The sequence below is a fragment of the Oryzias melastigma genome, linkage group LG21 (assembly GCF_002922805.2).
Source record: "Oryzias melastigma strain HK-1 linkage group LG21, ASM292280v2, whole genome shotgun sequence".
NCBI classification, from domain to species: domain Eukaryota; kingdom Metazoa; phylum Chordata; class Actinopteri; order Beloniformes; family Adrianichthyidae; genus Oryzias; species Oryzias melastigma.
In genome coordinates, this window is record NC_050532.1 from 27,638,262 (window position 1) to 27,657,074 (window position 18,813).

The window sequence follows — 18,813 nt, forward strand, 5'->3', positions numbered from 1 at the left end:
TGCAAAATGCATTCACAAATTGCATGATGAATTTGCAAATTGAATTGTCAATTGAAAAATGCATAAAACTTAGAATTATGGCCTAGAAAAACTTCCATAAGAATCAGCTGCAGAGTGTCACATAAACACTTTGATGAATCTGCCTTTTCCTGACAGCTCTGCTTTGATTCCTGCTAACAAAGACATCCGAGTCTGCTCCACTCCTAAAATGTAGAGGTACACCGTTGATATACAGCAGACAAGCTGGTAACATTGAAAGCCAGGCAAAGGTCAGGATGTGAGGGCTGGTCTGCTCCTGCCCGCACAGCGAGGTGAAGGGAGTCGGATCAGGAGGAGAGGAGGCTCGTGTTGTGTCAGGCTGCGGAGCTAAAACTCATGTCTGTGTCTGCTTTGTGTTACCTGAAACAGACCTGTCTGCGTGACCTTTATTGTGTCAGCATTATTCTGTTCTCTCTCCCTTTTCCTGTTCCTTTTTCCCTTTTCGTCTGTCTTATTTTAAGTCGAGAGTGTTTTTACTGAACTCGTGAGGAGACTCGGAGCTGTCACGCTAAGGTCAAGGAGCCGTTTCTCTGTACCTCTTTGTTATCCTGAAGCTTTTTATGGACTTTTTTAATAGAAGTTTTTAAAGTGAAGGAGTTTGTCACAGAAATGTCCTGATTGGACGAGGTACAGTAGAGTCGTATCTGAATCTCATGGTTTGTGGTTGAATCTCACGGTGGGATCCGGACTCTGTTAAGGCGGGAAGTTTAGTCTGCTTCAGGACGGCGGTCTGTCAGCACAGATTAGTGGTAATGTGGGACCGTCACCGGGGATTAGAGGTAACTAATCTCTGCAGACCATCAGTGGGGAAAAGTTTGGTCTGTTCTTCACGTCTGATCCTTCAGATCCTCCAAACTGCTGGTCTTCTGTCCTGAGAATAGAGCTGCAATGATGAGTCGGTTAGTCTACTTTAATAGTCAATTTGTCTTTTTTTTAATCTCAAAACTACGGTGCACACTTTCTAATGTCACATCCACCATTTTCTTGGACACACAAGCGCAGTAGTAGTAATACAGGTCAGTAGTGAAGTTCTAGGAAGACTCTGGTACCATAACAACAAACCAGCTAGTTTAATAAACTATCGTCCTAAATGTTTCTTTTTTTAGTTAGCATATATCTTAAACTCTTCAAGTTTAAAACTAATGATGGTTAAGATGTATTTATCATATCCAGTTCACAAATTATCTGATTAGTCGATGAATCACGAAAAAAATAGCTGCTGATTAGTCAAATATTAAAATAATCGTTTGTGACTTGAGAGTAACCACCACTTTGAGCTGAGTGAGCTTGTTAGAAGTCCACACCCCTCCAATGAAAGCGGCTGAGGAGAAGCTGTCAATCAAACTTTGGAGGTGTGGCCAGCAGGCTCCACATGCTTTTACTGAGACATCTGATTGGTTAGTATATAACTTGAATAACTTGTAAGAAGATATTAAGCTGCTGAAGGACACCATTTCTTGTTGAGAAGAGAGATGAATGACTCCTAAAATGACTGTGATTCAAAAACAAAAAGGAACATTTAAAAAACTTGGTTAACGTTTCCACAGCTGTACGTTTGGATCTGTAGATTAACCTTAATGAAACCAGCGGATCTCCTCTTACCTTCAGGTCCATCTCGCCGTTCGTCTTTCACTGCGTCTTCTGAGGAGATGAATTGATTAACCTTGATGTAATCCATATCCCTGAGCCCGTTTTAAGAGCACCGAGGGTCCATTTGTGACGATCAATACATGACCCTACAAATATCATTTGGCATGTCCTCTCCTCTGCTTAGTCCCAGCATATCGAGCTCCGTCCACCTTTTGCCTCTCTATTCCCCAATGAGCTATAGGCGCTTACATGACGGCGTTCGTTATGGATATAGAGATTGATGGTGGGGATGGTAGATTGGGGGAGTACGTCGCAGATCGCGATGCTACCTGCACATATTAAAGCTTATTTATTCGTCTAGCTTTTTACCGTCTCTCCAGACCTCTAGGATGAGGTTCGGTCCGTTCGTTTGTGGACAAACAAACTACAAATCAAGACACCAACTGGTTATGTGGACAGAGATACGGACTGGATCTAGAAGGAGACGGACTGTAGAGTTCTCCGTGTGTCTTCATCGTTCTCCTGTTTGAGTTGACTTTTATCTTTAGATTCCACCATCATTGTATGAATGTATTCAGGTGGTGGACACTTCCATGAAGAACATTAATCCTAGCAGGTGTTTTAGACCCTCGTCTGTTCCTGTTACTTCCTCTATGGGTGCTGGGGCGGGGATGCTGCACCTTGATCATATGAACTAGGGGTGAGCCAAAATATCAATATTTAGTCCTGCAGTATTTAGTCCTGCTATTGATTCTTGATGGTATTCTCACAAATACCAGCGGTTACTTTGTTGAGGTTTTTTTTTGCTGTTCAGTTTATAGCATTACCTGCGATAATGCTAGTGTGAATGCTGTAAGCTGAATTTGGCCACTGAAGATGCTGATATTGATCACTAAAAATGCTGAAGCTGATAGTCAGCTAAAATATTAGTTAAATGCCAAATTAGTCTAAGAAACTGAAAAAAATGTAGGTTATCCAAAACAGTTAGCATGTAGCTTAAAAAGCAGCAAAACTTCAAAATACCCTCAAACAACTTAAAAAAACCTAAATTAGCCAAAACAATCAGCATGTAAATATTACCCCAACTCCAGAACAGCCTAAAAAAACTTTTAAAAGGGCCTAAATTAGCTAAAACAGCTAGCATGTAGCTGAAATATTTGCTACACTCCAAAATAGCCTAAAAAATTAGTTGATTAGTCGTCGATTAGTCGACTAATCGTGGCTGCCGCAGCCCTATTTGTGATGCATGACGGCATCAGCATTACTATAATGTATTAATTTGTAATGTATTACTTCCAGCGTTCTTGTTATCAACCACAAATCTGGGATGTTTTTGTTCTTTCTTTTCGGCTTGTTAAAGAAAACGCAGCCAGTCAGTGTTGCGTCTCACCGACCATTAAATCTATCGTTTCAACTTCCCTGAACTACCTCTGTGTTTGCACCAGCAGGAACTGTCAGATTAATGCTGTGTGAAGTTTTCAGACAGCTGCTTTTACTTTTCACTGCTATTGACGTCTCTGTTCTTCTCATTATCGGTGACATTTCTCAGTCGAGAGAATCGGTTTGCTGTACACTCACATTTGTAGTTACAGTCTTCACTCGTTTATCACAGGAGTTACAGTCTGAATATAACCTCTGAAGTGTTCATCTTTATATTTTACTATATTTACAGATGTTAGGGTTGTTTAACTCCAAACTACACACTTCTGAGACGGACTTGAAAACATTTTCTTACTTTCCTTTTAAATTTCAAACGTTCATAGAAAAATAAATCTGGGATTATAGAATGAAAACAAAGATCTGATCAGATTTATGTAAATGTGGAAAACTCGACACTTTCTGGACAGAATAGATAGACTGACATTAGTCTGCAGCCAATCAGGATGCAGAACACAATGCACCTCAAAAAGCCCAAGTAAACAGCAAAACCCTGAAAAGAAAACTGTGTTAAGAAATGAAACCAGTTAGTCTTTTTCTGTGTGAAGATCATAGAATCCACTCACTGGGTGAATACAAGACATTGATATGTTTGTATCTGACAGTGTTGCATCAGTGCACCACCCTCGTTCATGTTTGTTTACGTGTTTTGTCAGGGACCCCCCTGCTGGTGAGGAGCAGCAGTGACTCGGCTCTCACCCCTCAAACAGAAGCTGAGGGTTCCTTCAGTGAAGAAGCTTCAGTGAAGGTAAGAAGAAGCTGATCTGATGTTCACCTGAACCCGCCTGTTCTATCTAAGGTTTCTCGTCTTTTCCTACATGAAGAGGCGGAGTTAAGATTTTCCTGTTTGATTTGAAAGGAAGAATAACATTGATGGGATCAGGAAGGCTTTTTTAATGGTTTCTACTGAACCTTCACCCGAAATAGGTTTTCTGAATTGTCATTTCTATTCTCATGTTGGACACTGATGCTGTTGTTGTGTGTGGTTGTTTATCCTCCGACTGTCCCTCTTCCTCTCTGGTTGAATGAACTCCAGGCTTGATTGGACTCTGGAGTGGAGCGCTCTGTCCTCTGGAGACTCCTTACTGGACAAACAGCTGATTTTAGCCCGCCGGGTTCCCCGCAGAAAACCCTGTTTGCTCGGTTCAGGTCTTCAGGGAGGAGTGATTCTCAGAGGTGGTCAGGTTCTCCTCCTCCTGTGGAGGAACATGTTGATGAGAGGAAATCATCTCTAACGTTCATTTCCCAAACCGAATCATGACCAGGAGGTTTCTATGTCAGGCTGTTGTTGGGTCCCCTATGGGTAAACCTGGCTCAGGTCTAAGGGGGGGTGGGGGGGTTACAAAACAGGACAATTACAAAAACTGGACACCAATCAGAATAAAAGGAACACAGTTTATTAAATAAATTAAATCCTTTGTCCTGAAATGAGAGAATAAAAATCAAATATTTAGTGAACTGGTTCAAACAAAAGAATTAGCTTCATGGGAGTCAGGGAGACTACTGACCCAGCATGTCAACCATCAGAGTCAGCAGCTCCCCTAACCAAAACAACCTCAAGAAAACAAATAATCAAATCCCACAAATCAAGACTACCAATCCCAAACTAAAATAACAAAACCCAGCGGTGTAAGACTGCTGAGGAAGAAAAGAACAAATCAAACCACCACAACTCACATTTTTACAACAAGAAGTACGGTTAGATCAAGACAGAAAAACTTTAACATGGATGGATGTGATCACCTCCTTCTTTTGATATCAGATATCCAGACATCAGTGGACAAGACTGTTTCCAGAACTCACTGATGCTGCGTCTGTCCTCCAGAGTGTGATTACATTTCCAAAATTCTAGAAATATTTCCCTAAAACTTCAGTTAATCCGTCCATCTTCTGATCCCGCTGAATCCCTCCCTGGGTCACGGGGTTGCTGAAGCCTATCCCAACTAAGATACTAAAAACTCTTTTGAAAGTGTTGGTCGCTCCAGTTTTCTCCCAGACAGGCAGCTTGTATGTGAGCCTCATACCAGAGCATTCAGTTCAGTGGTGAGACCAGCATGTCTGCAGACAAACGGTTTCTGTAGGTAAAGATGGATTTTATTTTTTTTTAGTGTCATAGAAAAGGTGAGCAGAAACACGAAACACCATTTTCTCTTGTTCTTTTAATTATTTATGATGATTAAAATAAAAAGATTTTTTTTTTATCTGATTCCCAAAGTTATTCTGAGGCAAAACATTATTTGTCAGATTCTGAAAGTTCATTACAGAAACAATTTAACAATCCAAGAAATCACATTTTAAAGAATTTATTTGTGTTGAAAATAAATATTTATCTCCAACAGAAAGCAAGAATCCAGACCCCCACAGACCAGTAACTTCTTCTTAAAGCTGCATTCACACTGAATGCAGTTGGCGTCCAGTTTCAATGTTAAGTCAATGGAACAGACGCGACATGAGGCGATCTGAAGCCCCACGGCGTGATTTGAGCGCGGCGTGAAGGTCTGGCAACAGCTCGATTTATGCGGCGCAGCCAAAATGTAAATATCTGAAGTTTGACAGGTCACCGTGTCGCATCTACCAATCAGGAACTTGGCTTTGGTCATGTGGCGTTTTCAGGGACTCGATCAGAGGTTAGAATATTAATCTGAACTTCCATCTTTTTCCTTTACCTGTTGGAGCCACATGTTTTCATAGTTCAGCCGGTTACTTTGGGGTGAAGGAGGGATAAACTCTGGACAGATCTCCGGCTTTCTCTCCCGCGGAGGAGCTCACTCGATATGCCGCTGCGGGGTGCGGAGGCTGCCGGCTCAGGCCTCATCCAGGCATTAAAAAAGGAAAACGTCTCCTAATTTTATTTTTCCTCCTTGGGTTAATACGAGACAGAAAACCTTCAAGCTCAGCCACAGAGACACAGAAACACCGTGGAAGCGGCTGTCATACAGACACAGCTCCCATCTTATTATTGGATAATTATCACATAAACCCAAACATGGAGACATGATTACTGATGTTTTTGTAGAACTCTTCACAATAAATAAACCTGATTTCCCAACATTTCTACGTGAGATATCCACAGACACCGTTCCTTATAGTGATCATCCAAATTCGTTTTGTGGCGAAAGAGAGGCGGGTCACACAAATCATGTGAGTGTGTGAATGCACCTTTAAGACTCTCCTCCACTTTCTCCACCTGTTTGAGGTGGTTATCTGGATAAAAACTGTCTACACCCTTAAACAATCAAGATGGTTTAAATCCTTATTTTCTGCTCCATCACACAAATAGTCTCTAAAATGTGATCTGCTGGATTCTTGGTCTGTTTGGCGTTTCCTCAAGCAGATTGAAGGCCTGAACCACTGCAGTCTTTGGGTTGAACTGTTTTAAACGGTTTTCTTCACAGATGTCTCATTCATGACTAAAATAAAGTAGTTACAGCAGTGATGTTCCTCATCTTAATCCACACGCGCTCAGAGTAACCACACAGTTTAGTGCTGCTACAGTCAGGCAGAAAAAGAGCGTCCCTTTTATCTGCGGCTGCATCAGCCTGTCTGCTTGATGGCCTTCAGCTCCACAAATGTTCCCTGTGTGCTTTTCTGTGTCAGACCTGCTCAGCTGCCATAACCAGCACTGAGGCTGCCGCCTTAAATGACTCTGGAGAGCTCTGGCTGTAAATACAGACACTCTCCGTCTGCTCACACATGTTTTCACTGTCACTGTGCTCTTCATCCCGTCTGTTTCTGCCCGTCAATGCGCCACGTGCACACGCACACGTGCACACTCCGGATCCCGCTCTCATCCGTCTCTCCTCAAGCAGCCGGGTTCAGACTGGAGTAATGGCTCCGGAGTAATTGTTCAAATTGTCACTTGGCCTTTTGCTGAGAGCAATGAAGTGAAGAAAGTACTCTTCTTGCAGTAATTCTCTGTCTTCTTTTCAGCCGTCTTTATTTAATTTCAGCTGCTGAAAGTTTTACAGGGACTGTGTAGCTCTTTCTTTGTAAATGTCAGAAACGAACCACTGCAGTAAAACCTCCAACCTGACAGAAACTCTGAGATAAGGTAATCAGACCTAACGAGGCCTTTCTCATGTAGCAGGAATGTTCACACGTGATCGTGCATGCACTCATGTTGCTATGCATGGATTTTTGTTGCAACATTTAGACCAAACAAAAATATATATTTACATTTTTCGTTCTAAAACAGCTTCTCAGTTAAAACTTTTGTAATTCAAGTAGATTTTAAACTGAAGAAAATATAAACTTTTTAAAATTAAATTATTATTCATTAAATTATTAACTGAGAAGTTTTTTGTTTGCCTAAAATGTATCCATTAATCCATCCATCCACCCACCTGTCTCTGTACATCCGTCCATCCATCCGTCGATCCATCGGTCTGTACATCCATCCGTCCATCCATCGGTCTGTACATCCATCCGTCCATCCATCGGTCTGTACATCCATCCGTCCATCCATCGGTCTGTACATCCATCCGTCCGTCCATCGGTCTGTACATCCATCCGTCCATCCGTCCGTCCATCGGTCTGTACATCCATCCGTCCATCCGTCCGTCCATCGGTCTGTACATCCATCCGTCCATCCGTCCATCCATCGGTCTGTACATCCATCCGTCCATCCGTCCGTCCATCGGTCTGTATATCCATCCATCCATCCATCCGTCGATCCATCGGTCTGTACATCCATCCGTCCATCGGTCTGTACATCCCTCCCTCCCCTCCTCCCTCTCTGTTGGGCGATGGATGAGTCCTTCCTGTACAGGTGTCCGGTCTGTCCCAGGATGTAGAAGACACGTTAATGTGAAGTACTGATCAACCCTCATTCATGGTGAAGTTATGATTAGTTTGTTGCAGACGTGTTGCATTACAATGTAAACAAAAGATTTAATTTTTCTAATTTTACTTTACAAAGAGATCAGTTTAATTGCATTTCTTATAGTGGATGATCCTAAAAGTTTCTGCTTCTATGAATTAATCTGAAGTTCAATGATCCTTCTTTTAAACGGCGGCGTTCCTTCCGTCTTTATTCTTCTTTGTGGAATTCATTTTTCCTCATCAATCCCATTCCTGAAGGTTTATTTCCTGACCTCGGCTAAATCACTTTCACATAGATGAACATGCATAAATATACTCAGAAAAAGCCCAGCATGCATTCCTACTAATTCATCAAACTCACTTTGGGAGAAAACACTTAGGCTGATAGACCATTCAGTAATTAGTAATATCACTAATAGGTCACTTTTTTCTCCACTTTCGTCCATAATTAGATTAGATCCAGAAAAATGCAGCCTCTCCATTCGTTATGCTCATAGTAACTGAGGGGGGGTTATTAATCAGAAAGTTGAAATCTGCCTTCCCCTTCTGCAGTTTTGGAGACCCACTCGTACTCATATATTGATGAAAGTGTCCCACCCTGACAGACGGATGAATTATTCCTCCCGTGCACTTTCCTCAGCGCTCCACTAATGAAACTTTTGCTTTTTGTTGAAGCCACAGATTCCTTGAATCCTCACTTTGAACCCATCCTGAAGAACAAATGAGAGCATTGACATTGCTGTTCTATCTCCATCTTTTGTCTGAATCCGAGTTGTTATGGATCGCCGGGAAACTTTAACTGCTGCTGGAGAGAGAAGTTTGAACAGAATCACTCAAACTCTAATTTGAATAATGAGACGCATTTATTCGTTCAGATTCATTTACTTGTTTTAAATGATACTTTGATAGGCGACATACGTCGTCGGCCTTTGTAATTAATATTTCGCTCTTCTGAGGCGAGAGGGGAAGCGAGGGAGAGGCGGTTTCTTCTGGCGTTCATTAAGTGAGATGTACAATTAAGCACCAGCAGCTTTGCAATTAATGAATGAGACTGTGTGTTGACAATGAGGTTAGGATAATTTATGTTACCTGTCATCTTGGTACTAATTAAACCCAAATGACAGCATCAGCAGCCAGGCCACACTAATTGATTACCAAGTCTTCAAAGCCCAAACAAACTTTTATGGTCCTGGCAGTCTGTCATTTGCCGTTGAATCGTTCTGCCCTCCAGCATCGTCCGTTATTAGTAATTCTTCATATTTTTTTGTTCTTTTACTTTTGTCTCTGCTTAGAGGTTGAGGGGAGGGGTCGTATGGCGAGGAGGTTGGGGTCAGAGGTGGAAGGTCATTGGAGGAGTCCATTAGTGCCATCGACCTGTGTACTTATCTCCATATGTTTACACACATGAGCACTCCCAGGGAAAGCCCAAACCTGACATTTGCATTAGAATCAATCATTCATACTTTGAATTTTTCTTTTTCTGATGGATTATTTTCCATTACAGACATTGATTTTCTTATAGTATCTCAAAGGGAATGAATGATGTGACAGAAGTTCATAGGAGTTGAACTCAATGACGTGTTTGTGGTTCATCGTTGTGTCTTTATTTATGTGATCTTAGGACTAAGACTACAATAACACAACAGCTCTACAGATCCTTTACATTCTTATTTTCTCGTGTACAGATTCAGACCCACAAACAGTCCGACCATCACGATATCAGATTAGCTGCAAATGAAGGATATTTTTAGCTGTTAATGATGTTATTGTAAAAGCCTTGTTGAAGTTTCTCATTTGCATACTGAGATTAAGTGGCAGAAACCACCATTCCAAACACAAGACACATTTATTTATGGAACTTTATGGTTCAGAAATCTGTTTTTAAAACATACTGGAAGCATCAAGTAATAAACTCTGGACATAATGAACTAAAAGCAACATTACATCGTGAATTAACTCAATTTAGTGTCCAACTTCAGAAGATAAAAATGGATCAAACAACAAACCTTTTAAATCAATTGAAATAATAAGCAAGTAAACAAAGTAAATTCTCCAACGTTTGTTTTATTTGCCTTTTGTGAAAGTTGTCTGTGTTAGACTCAAATGTGACATTTGTGTTAAAATAAAAGGTTAATATTTAAAAGTTTCTAAAGGATTATTTCCATTGCAAACACAGATTTTCTTAAAGCACAACAGCTCAGAACAGGGGTGTGTAATCTACGGCCCGGGGGCCACATGCGGCCCATTAAACTATTTAATCTGACCTATCAAACTGTAATAAATCATATTGATAATCCTTTATAATGTCTTATTTTCCCTGTAATTCTGGTGTCTCCACATAGATGGTGCACTAAAAGTACTTTTGCTTTTGTTTTAGGTGGAGAAAGTAATTCTGAATTCATGTGCTGTTGGAAGATTTTTATTTTTCTGACATATGTTTTTGTTTAGTAGCCATTTTTCTGACCATTCCAACACCACATTAACTCAACATTTCTCTAGCTTTATCACTGAAGGACATCAAAATGATAACAAGTCATAGTTTTGAAATAAAAACTCCAACATTTTCTTTTTTTAAAACATATATACAATAGTTTTCAATTAAAAATCAATGAAATATTTTCCAGATTCCATGTTATTTCTTTCTATTATGAGGTGGGTTTCCAAAACACTTCATGCTCCTGGTCTGGCCCTTCTGTGGCCCTTGAGTCAAAATGTTTTTCCTCCCCAGGTTTAAAGGGAATTGAAATGAAGTGACAGAAGTTTATGAAAGTTCTTTGATTGTTTTCCCAAGAACTCTGAGAAACCAATGATTGAATGTATTGATCACAGTCAATAAACATTGGAGAATTAGCTAAAAGAGTCTTTGGTGAACTGGAAGGAGAAAGAATCAGGATTTTGGAGGAAGTTCTGTCCATGAAGATCTTCACTTCCTCGTCCAGCTGACATCCGGATCAGAACCATACGGCTGGACATTACCCAGATTGATGGACATTTTTATGAAGATTTACGCTAGTGAGACAAAGAGATATCAAAACTAGACAGAGGGGGATCAGGGGCGGAGCTACTAAAGCCACGCCCCCTCAGAGGAGATTTTGGAAACAGAGATTTCAGATCAACATGAAAAATGTCTTTTTAAGACATTTAGGTTTGGGGATTTTGGTTAGAAACTTCATAATCATCATTAAAACATTACTGGGATCTTTTTTTTTAAATAATAGGGGGGCTTTAACCCTTCCGCTCTCTTTGAGGTCCAGATGACTCCGCCCACATATTGATGTGGGATTCCTTCCATGACAAATGTGGACAAAGGTGGACAGGATTTTAATGTCTGCCATGGACATTGAAACTCAAAAATCAATGATAAAAACAGTCCCATGCACTGTCTTGTGGGGTCCAGATGACCCCACTTTTAAAGTAAACAAGCCAAGGAGAGCAGAAGGGTTACAGCCTTTTTGAAGTCGGCAGTGATTGAATCATAATAACTCTGTATATGAAACGGTTCAGAAATCTGCATTAAAACATACTGAAAGCATCAATAATAAAGTGTGGACACAATGAACTGAATGACTTAATACAGTACATAGTACTACAATTCAGTGTCCAACTTCCAAAGATTCAAATAGATCAAAACAACCTAAATCCCTAAAGTCAATTAAAATAATAAATGAACTAATTTTTCTACAGTTGTTTTACCTGCGATTGATGTGTCATAATGACAATAGTCTGAGTTACAGCCAGTTTACACCCTAAAGACACGATAATGTTGACGGCTTTAATCATGACTCAGCTGAACTGTTGGGTCTGACTAACAGGACCAATGATTTATCTGTCTGCAGACGGCCGGCCCATCCGTGGAGAAGCCCGGAGGCGCTGATGGGGCCAAACACTCCTTCAACGGCAGGTCAGTGTCTGTTTTGGTTTCATGCTGATGTAAGCGTAGGCTGTAGTTTAATGCATGCTTCTGTCCCAGTTTCTCTTCATTAAAACTAGTTTCTAAACCAGATCAAGACTCTCAGGGAAGCTTTTTCATTAGCTCACTGCAAAACACAGAAAGGGGGTCAGGGTCGCTCATGAGGACTCATAGACATGCATGAGCTTCACACACAGATAAACACATACAAACATGCCGGCATCTGCTGCTTCCAAAGACGCACAAGTTAGCCCGAAAGATGCTCGCACTAATGAGTACCGCCTAATTAGGGGCCGGGGCGCAGAGCGGTTCCTGTTCTCTCAATGTGGTTGTGCCACCGTGAGGATGGACTCGAGGTTTCAACACAGAGAAAGGACTTTTACAAACACAACCAAACAAAACCCTGAGAGTTTGCTGAACCAAGAAAAAATGTAAATTAATGAATGTCTTTGGGAAGAACAAAAAAAACCTCAACACCTTTCTGTAGAAAATATACATGAATAAAGCCACGTACATCTGTAGTTAAAGTTAAAGTCCCACTATTTGTCACGCACCTAGGTGTGTGAAATTTGTTCTCCGCATTTGACCCATCCCCTGGGGGAGCGGTGAGCTGAAGACACAGCTGCGCTCAGGAACCATTTGGTGGTTTAACCCCCCAGTCCAACTCCTTAGTGCTGAGTGCCAAGCAGGGAGGCACTGGGTCCCATTTTTAGAGTCTTTGGTATGACTCGGTCGGGATCCATCTGTAAACTATTATAATACATCTCCTTTTAGGTTTCACACTATGAAAAAAGGTTGGAGAGTGAATTGTTAGGGGTAATAGGGGTAAGAGAGAAGGAAATGGAAGGGCTATTCCAGCGTTATCAATAAAAAGTTTCAGAACAGGCAAAGAAACCACAGAACAGTCAGTAGGAGTGGCTCATTCTATCATTATGGTAGATGGTGTAGAGCAGGAGTGTCAAACTCAATCGCACAAGGAGCCAAAATCCAACACACACCTTAGGTCGCGGGTCGAAGAGGATAAACATTTATTGAACACTCTAAAACTACATTTTTAAAACTTTTAAACCGTGACTTTAACACATGTGGTGTATAGTTATTTAGCACTTTGCTTTAAGGCCAAAAGTACTTTATAGTCCTATTCACACACTGATGGCAACTCCACTGCCAAACACCGGCGTCAACCTTGATCAACAAGATCTTCAGTGTGTTGCTCAAAAGCACCTTTACATATAGGAACTGAACCTGCGACCCTCCGATCAGAGGTCTACTGCTCTACCTCTGCACCACGACTCCAACGAGCCAGAGGCGAAATTAACACACAAATGACTGATAACTGTCTTATACTACTAATAACCTTGACACACGTCTACGCTCAGCAGTATATACAGACGACAGACCGTCTCACATTCACACACAGACGGGTGTCAAACATGGAAGACATGGAAGAGTGGCTCGGTACATGAAAACAGGAAAAATCATCTCCACAGGGACATAACCCCCCCCCAGCGCAGATGTAATGTGAGGCCCTCCTTCATGGTATGGACAGATCTCAGAGACCCCCCCTCACCATGTGGAGAGCCCCACCAAACCCAAACACCCTAGGGACACAACTGCCCCCACCGTACCAGCTGTAGGGCAGAAGATCAGGAACAGTTCTAGTGTAATGACTGAGCTTGAGTGTATCAAAGTGAATGAGGAGTGGATATAACTTAAAGATACATCATAGTGATTGAGGTTAAGACTACAGCTATTGATTCTTTTAGTGATATTGATTATTAACTTTGATTAATCAAGTAAATAAATTCAACATAGTTTTGTTTTTGTTAAGAAAACACACAATTTGAGATGTTTCATTAAACATTTCATGTTAAGTGACTGTAATGCTGCTGGTGGATTTACAACATGGAGGGTATTTTCTTCTCGTTTGGTGGATCATTGGGTTGACTTGAATGATCTGAGGAATCCTTTCACCCTCCGCATGGACGCCCTCTGTCTGTTGGGAGTGGTGTTAGCTCCCACCAAAAAACCCTACATGTCTAATGTTCAATCAAGAGGAACTATACAGCAACCAAGGGGGGAGGAGTTCTTCTGCCAAGTTGACCATCCCGTTTCCAAACACCCTAAGAAATGTTTCAAAAGAAGGGAAGACAGGCTCTCAATGGAAAAACCGAAAAATAAATAAATAAATAAATAAAAATAGGTTAGCCAAAACAGCTAGCATGTAGCTGACAAATAGCTGAGCTTAAGAATAGCCCACAAAAACTGAAGAAGAGCCTAAATTAGCCAAACAGCTAGCATGTAAATATTAGCTTAAATCGAAAACAGTTTAAAAAACTTTTAAAAAAAATCCTAAATTAGCCAAAACAGCTAGCTTGTCGCTGAAATATTAGTAAACTCCAAAATAGCCTAGAAAATCGTAGTAAATTCCAAAATAGTCTAAAAATCTAGCAGAATACCAATTTTTAATACTTTAAATCTGTAAATTTTTAACATAATAATGAATAATAAAAATGCCAGTGGCGGGCCGTGCATTTCACACCTAGGCCTTCAGTAGTGCTCCGTCTGAATCAATCCAATCCTCATTAACTATTTTATGGCAATTAAACTTCTAGTGCAGGTACAGCTGCCACACACACACCAAAAGCATAAAAATAACCTGATAAAATTTCAATATTATGTAGGGAGATAGCAAAATTTTACTCACCAAAAATCCAGATTATTTAAACACAAAATCCATCCTTTCTATCCTCAAGAAGATTTCAATCACTCTGTCGTGCAGAATCCGTGCGATTCGCAGATGGAAAGTGTTCCGGGGCTGTGATAAGCTGGAAAAGGCTGCATGCGGGAAATGTTCTGGTATTCCTGAAGCCTCTCGTGGTCCAGGAGGGAGACAAACATCAGTTTTTGTGATCGATCAAGGTCTGTGTCTGGAAAATAATATTGTCGGTAGTGCGCGCCAGGATTTTGCGCTGCACGCGCCCGTGGTGCGTTCAGGGGCCTCGTAGATTTCAGCTTCTCTCCCGCTCAGCGGAGTCACGGAACTCCTTTACCCGTGCCAGACAAAACTGTGCCACAACTTTACCCAGACATTCATTTTCCACCAAAAATCAGACGATGAGACGCTTTCCACTGGTAACATCTTCAAACCTGACACGCCGCTCCTCGGCACCTGTGTCCGTCACATAACGCAGAACCAGAGCGAGCTGCGAGCTATCCAATCAAAGCGCGTGAAAATGATGACGTTTCCGTGCGCCTTCCAGCTGGCCTAGCACGTGGTCTCCTCCAGATCTGATTGGTTGAAGCAACAGTTTGGTCGACAATTATTTTATGCTACAGGGCCCCTCAGAACTGATTGTGAAGGCCTCCGGGCAGATTTCTTTGACCCTAGCAACAAATGGTGCTGCAATGTGATTGGTTAATGCTTAAATAGGAAAATACACGTCTGGAAGCAGCGCAACCAGGGAGACAGCAATGAAAGGACGAAGACAGAGCATTTGGAATTATAGAATACGTATTCACGGAAATAAATAATAATTAATATCAGTCTGTGATTCAGATATTTTTAGGCCAGCAGAGAAGGCCTTGCAGGCCCTGACGGCCCGCCACTGAAAAATGCAAGGATATTATTCCAGAATAAATTAACTTAAACCTTAAATAACTTTAAATATTTTATTCTACATAAAAATATATTTTTTTACAATTATACAAGTTAAATATCAGCACAAGATAATAATAAAATGATCTGGAGGGCCGGATGGAATTACCCAGAGGGCCGGATCCGGCCCCCGGGCCTTGACTTTGACACTTGTGTTACTCATAAGCGTCTCATCGGGCACTCCACCCTAACACCCAAGCTCCATCCTACCCAGCATGTAGGACAACTCAAGACTAATGTCCCCAACCATCCACCTATCTGTCACCAAAAGTCTGGACAGACGGAGATGACCTCAGGTGTGTTACCTGGGCGGGGCCTACATGTGTCTCAGATCCACTTTGAACATCATCTGTTCTGTAAAGTAACATTTATGTAAATTCAAAGGTATTTAGAATCATTTAATTATTTTTCCAGTATTATTTGTTCCAGTTGAGTGAACTAGTTGAAGAGAGCTTTTGGGACCTGTGATCTGGTGTGTTCAGACCCGGTTAGACGGGTTTAATAGATAAACACCACTCGGTGGAATAAGTGTCTGAGTCCAGAGAGAAGAGTTAACAGCATGACTAATACAAGAGTCTGCTGTAAATATGAGGAAAGCGGTGGTTACATCATTGATCAATGAGATGTTCAGTCTGAAAACTCTGACCTCTGTTAATGGCTGTGTGATCTGGGTGAGTCTGAACAAAGACCACGCTCATAACAATCCATTTAAGTCATGATCGCATACAGCTAATATCTGGTGTTTGTCTAAAACGCCTCCAGAGAGAAGCGACCACGAAAAAAGGAAACTTCTGCTCCTCCAGAGTCCAGCATCATTAGAGTGGAGTGTTGTCTTACTGTGATGCACAATTTTTCCAGCTAAATTAACATCTAAGTGAAGTAAATGGAAGCCATCGACACCATTGCCGGTTTCATTTCTGTGTTGCAGATATCATGCGGTGAATATAAAGGTAGATGTAAAAGTAGATTTTTAGAACGCCCACTTTCATTTTTTTTCCCCTGATGCACACACTGCGCTCTCATATCAGCCGTCTCTTCTGTGAGTAATGTACAAGTGATGTAATGGTTTTTGTGGTCGCTGAGGAAACGATCCTTGAAATTGCAAAAAAAGTCCAAAATGAGTTGAGGAGTGCAGCCATAAATACTGGAACAGCAAAAGACGTGGCGGCGTGTGACCGTGTGGGAGTCTGGCACCTTTAAATGCAAAACTACACGAATAAATGCAGTAATGGCTCATCATCATTTCATAGCCACGCCGCACGCGCCCAGAAAACTCATTACGGCTGAATCAAATGTCTTCTCAGAGGGGGAACAGATTTACCTTCAACTGCTTTATTGAAAGAGCATTTCCAGTCTATTTCTGTGTGTGTATGTCAGGAGGTGAAGAGGTGAACGGCTCCACCGCGATGCACCCAGACCGCGATGCCCCCAGACCGCGATGCGCCCAGACCGCGATCCGCCCAGACCGCGATCCGCCCAGACCGCGATCCGCCCAGACCGCGATGCCGGCACGCGTTTCTGTTTATGCTCCCGGCTTTAATAAATACTGAGCTCTTGTTTTAGGATCATCATCCGTGTCTTTATTAGCTCAGCTCAGGTTGGGCTGCCATGATTAGTCGACTAATCGATGACAAATCGACTATTAAACTAGTCAATGACTAGTTTAATAGTCGATTAGTCATTACTTTATATTATATGGCGATGTTGTGTAGTAAAGTTGAAAGTTATAATGGCCCTCTGCTAGCTTTATGGACAATTTTGGCATTTGTTAAGGTTCTTTAGGCTATTTTGGAGTTTAGCTAATATTTTAGCTGTTTTGGCTAATTTAGGATTTTTTCAGTTTTTTAGGCTAATTTGGTATTTAACTAATATTTTAGCTGGCTATCAGCTTTAGCGTTTTCCGCTTTTAGCCTAAGCGTTTTCAGCTATCAATTTCAGAATTTTCAGCGGCCAAATTCAGCTTACAGCATTCACACTTATCTGCGGTAATTATATATATATCCAGTTTTTTGTTAGTTCAAAGCTAATGATGGTTAAGATGCTTTACATCCAGTTTGCGCATGACCCGATTAGTCGACTAATCTGAAAATATAATCAGTGATTAGTGGACTATTAAAATAGTCGTTTGTGGCTCCACTACTCTCATATCTGATCCATTCTGCGGCGCTGACGTCTCTGAAGAAGTGGAATGGACGGACGAATAAAGAAATGAAAAGATGATGCGCCGTGTTTCCGTCTTTCTCCGTCAGGATCAGTGAAGTGGCAGCTGGATAAAGAGGACACCTGCTCTCCTCGTCTCTCTGCCCCCCCCTCTAAGACCCTTTCATTTGTCGGGGTCGCTCGCTCTCTCCTCTCAAGTCTCCGCTCTTTTTGTATCTCTCTCCACCCCACTTCAGTCTGCGCTCCCCTCTTTCTGGAAGCGGTGAATGCAAATAGAGCTCGGCCTCGGTTCTGTTTGTTTGTGTTGTAGATTGAGTGTAAGAGATCAGAGGAACAGTGGTGGGGGGTGGGGGGAGGCTGTTTTCCTTTTCATATTCATTCTTTTCATTAGTCTTGTCTAATTAATTCAGCACATCCTCCCTCATTTCATCCTCCCTCATTTTTCCCTCAAAATCTCATCTTTTCTGCTCAGTCTTCCTCTTTTATTCCAACAGTTGGCAAAATGCAAATACCCAGAACTATTAACAGTATTATAATGGGTCATAATTATGTACTGTTGCACAGTATTCTGCAAACTCTGCGTGCAGTATTTACGGGGCAGCTGCTCAGAAAACCTGTGACCCTGTTATAGTGGTCACGCGGTAGATTCAGACCTTTCAGTTCTGAGATTTACTTTAGCTCTATGTTATAATTCACGACAAAACTATTCCACAAAAAACAAAAAAGTAAACCAAGATAAAAGATTTATTTTATTCCAATTAATTCCATTTTTTGCAGAGTTTATTCCAGTCCAGGTTTTTCCAATAAGGTCAGACTCTCCTAATGGTTAATAAATGTTAATCTATAGAAGTGACCAACAGATTAACACTAGAATCCCTGGAACTTTCAGCTTCTGCTGCAATGCCCCGCTCCCCTTCTCAAAGTAGTGTTGTGGTGATCACCTTAAACCAACAACAATGACTTCCTGATTTCGCAATGCAGATTGTAAGGTTTGAATTTGCAGGTGAAAGAAGTATTTGTAACACAGACAAACACAATAAATGAAAAACTGGTGACATGGGGGGGTGGAGGAGGGGGGGGGGGTTGTTCCATTTTTGATGCTTTTAAACCATGACTTCCTGATTTTGCAATACAGAATGTCATGTTTAAATTTAAGTTTGACATGCATTCCAGATTCCGCCACTAGACGGTCGAGTGG

General features: G+C 41.4%; 1 protein-coding gene across 5 annotated transcripts in view; it reads left to right on the forward strand.

Moving 5' to 3' along the window:
* pard3bb (par-3 family cell polarity regulator beta b) overlaps positions 1-18,813 on the forward strand; it is a 164,741-nt gene that overhangs the window by 36,794 nt on the left and 109,134 nt on the right. For all 5 annotated transcript variants that reach the window (XM_024286436.2, XM_036209561.1, XM_024286437.2 and 2 more), the window contains 2 exons: positions 3,723-3,814; positions 11,724-11,788. In XM_024286436.2, the coding sequence (XP_024142204.1) occupies positions 3,723-3,814; positions 11,724-11,788 (157 nt within the window). The remainder of the gene's footprint in view (positions 1-3,722; positions 3,815-11,723; positions 11,789-18,813) is intronic.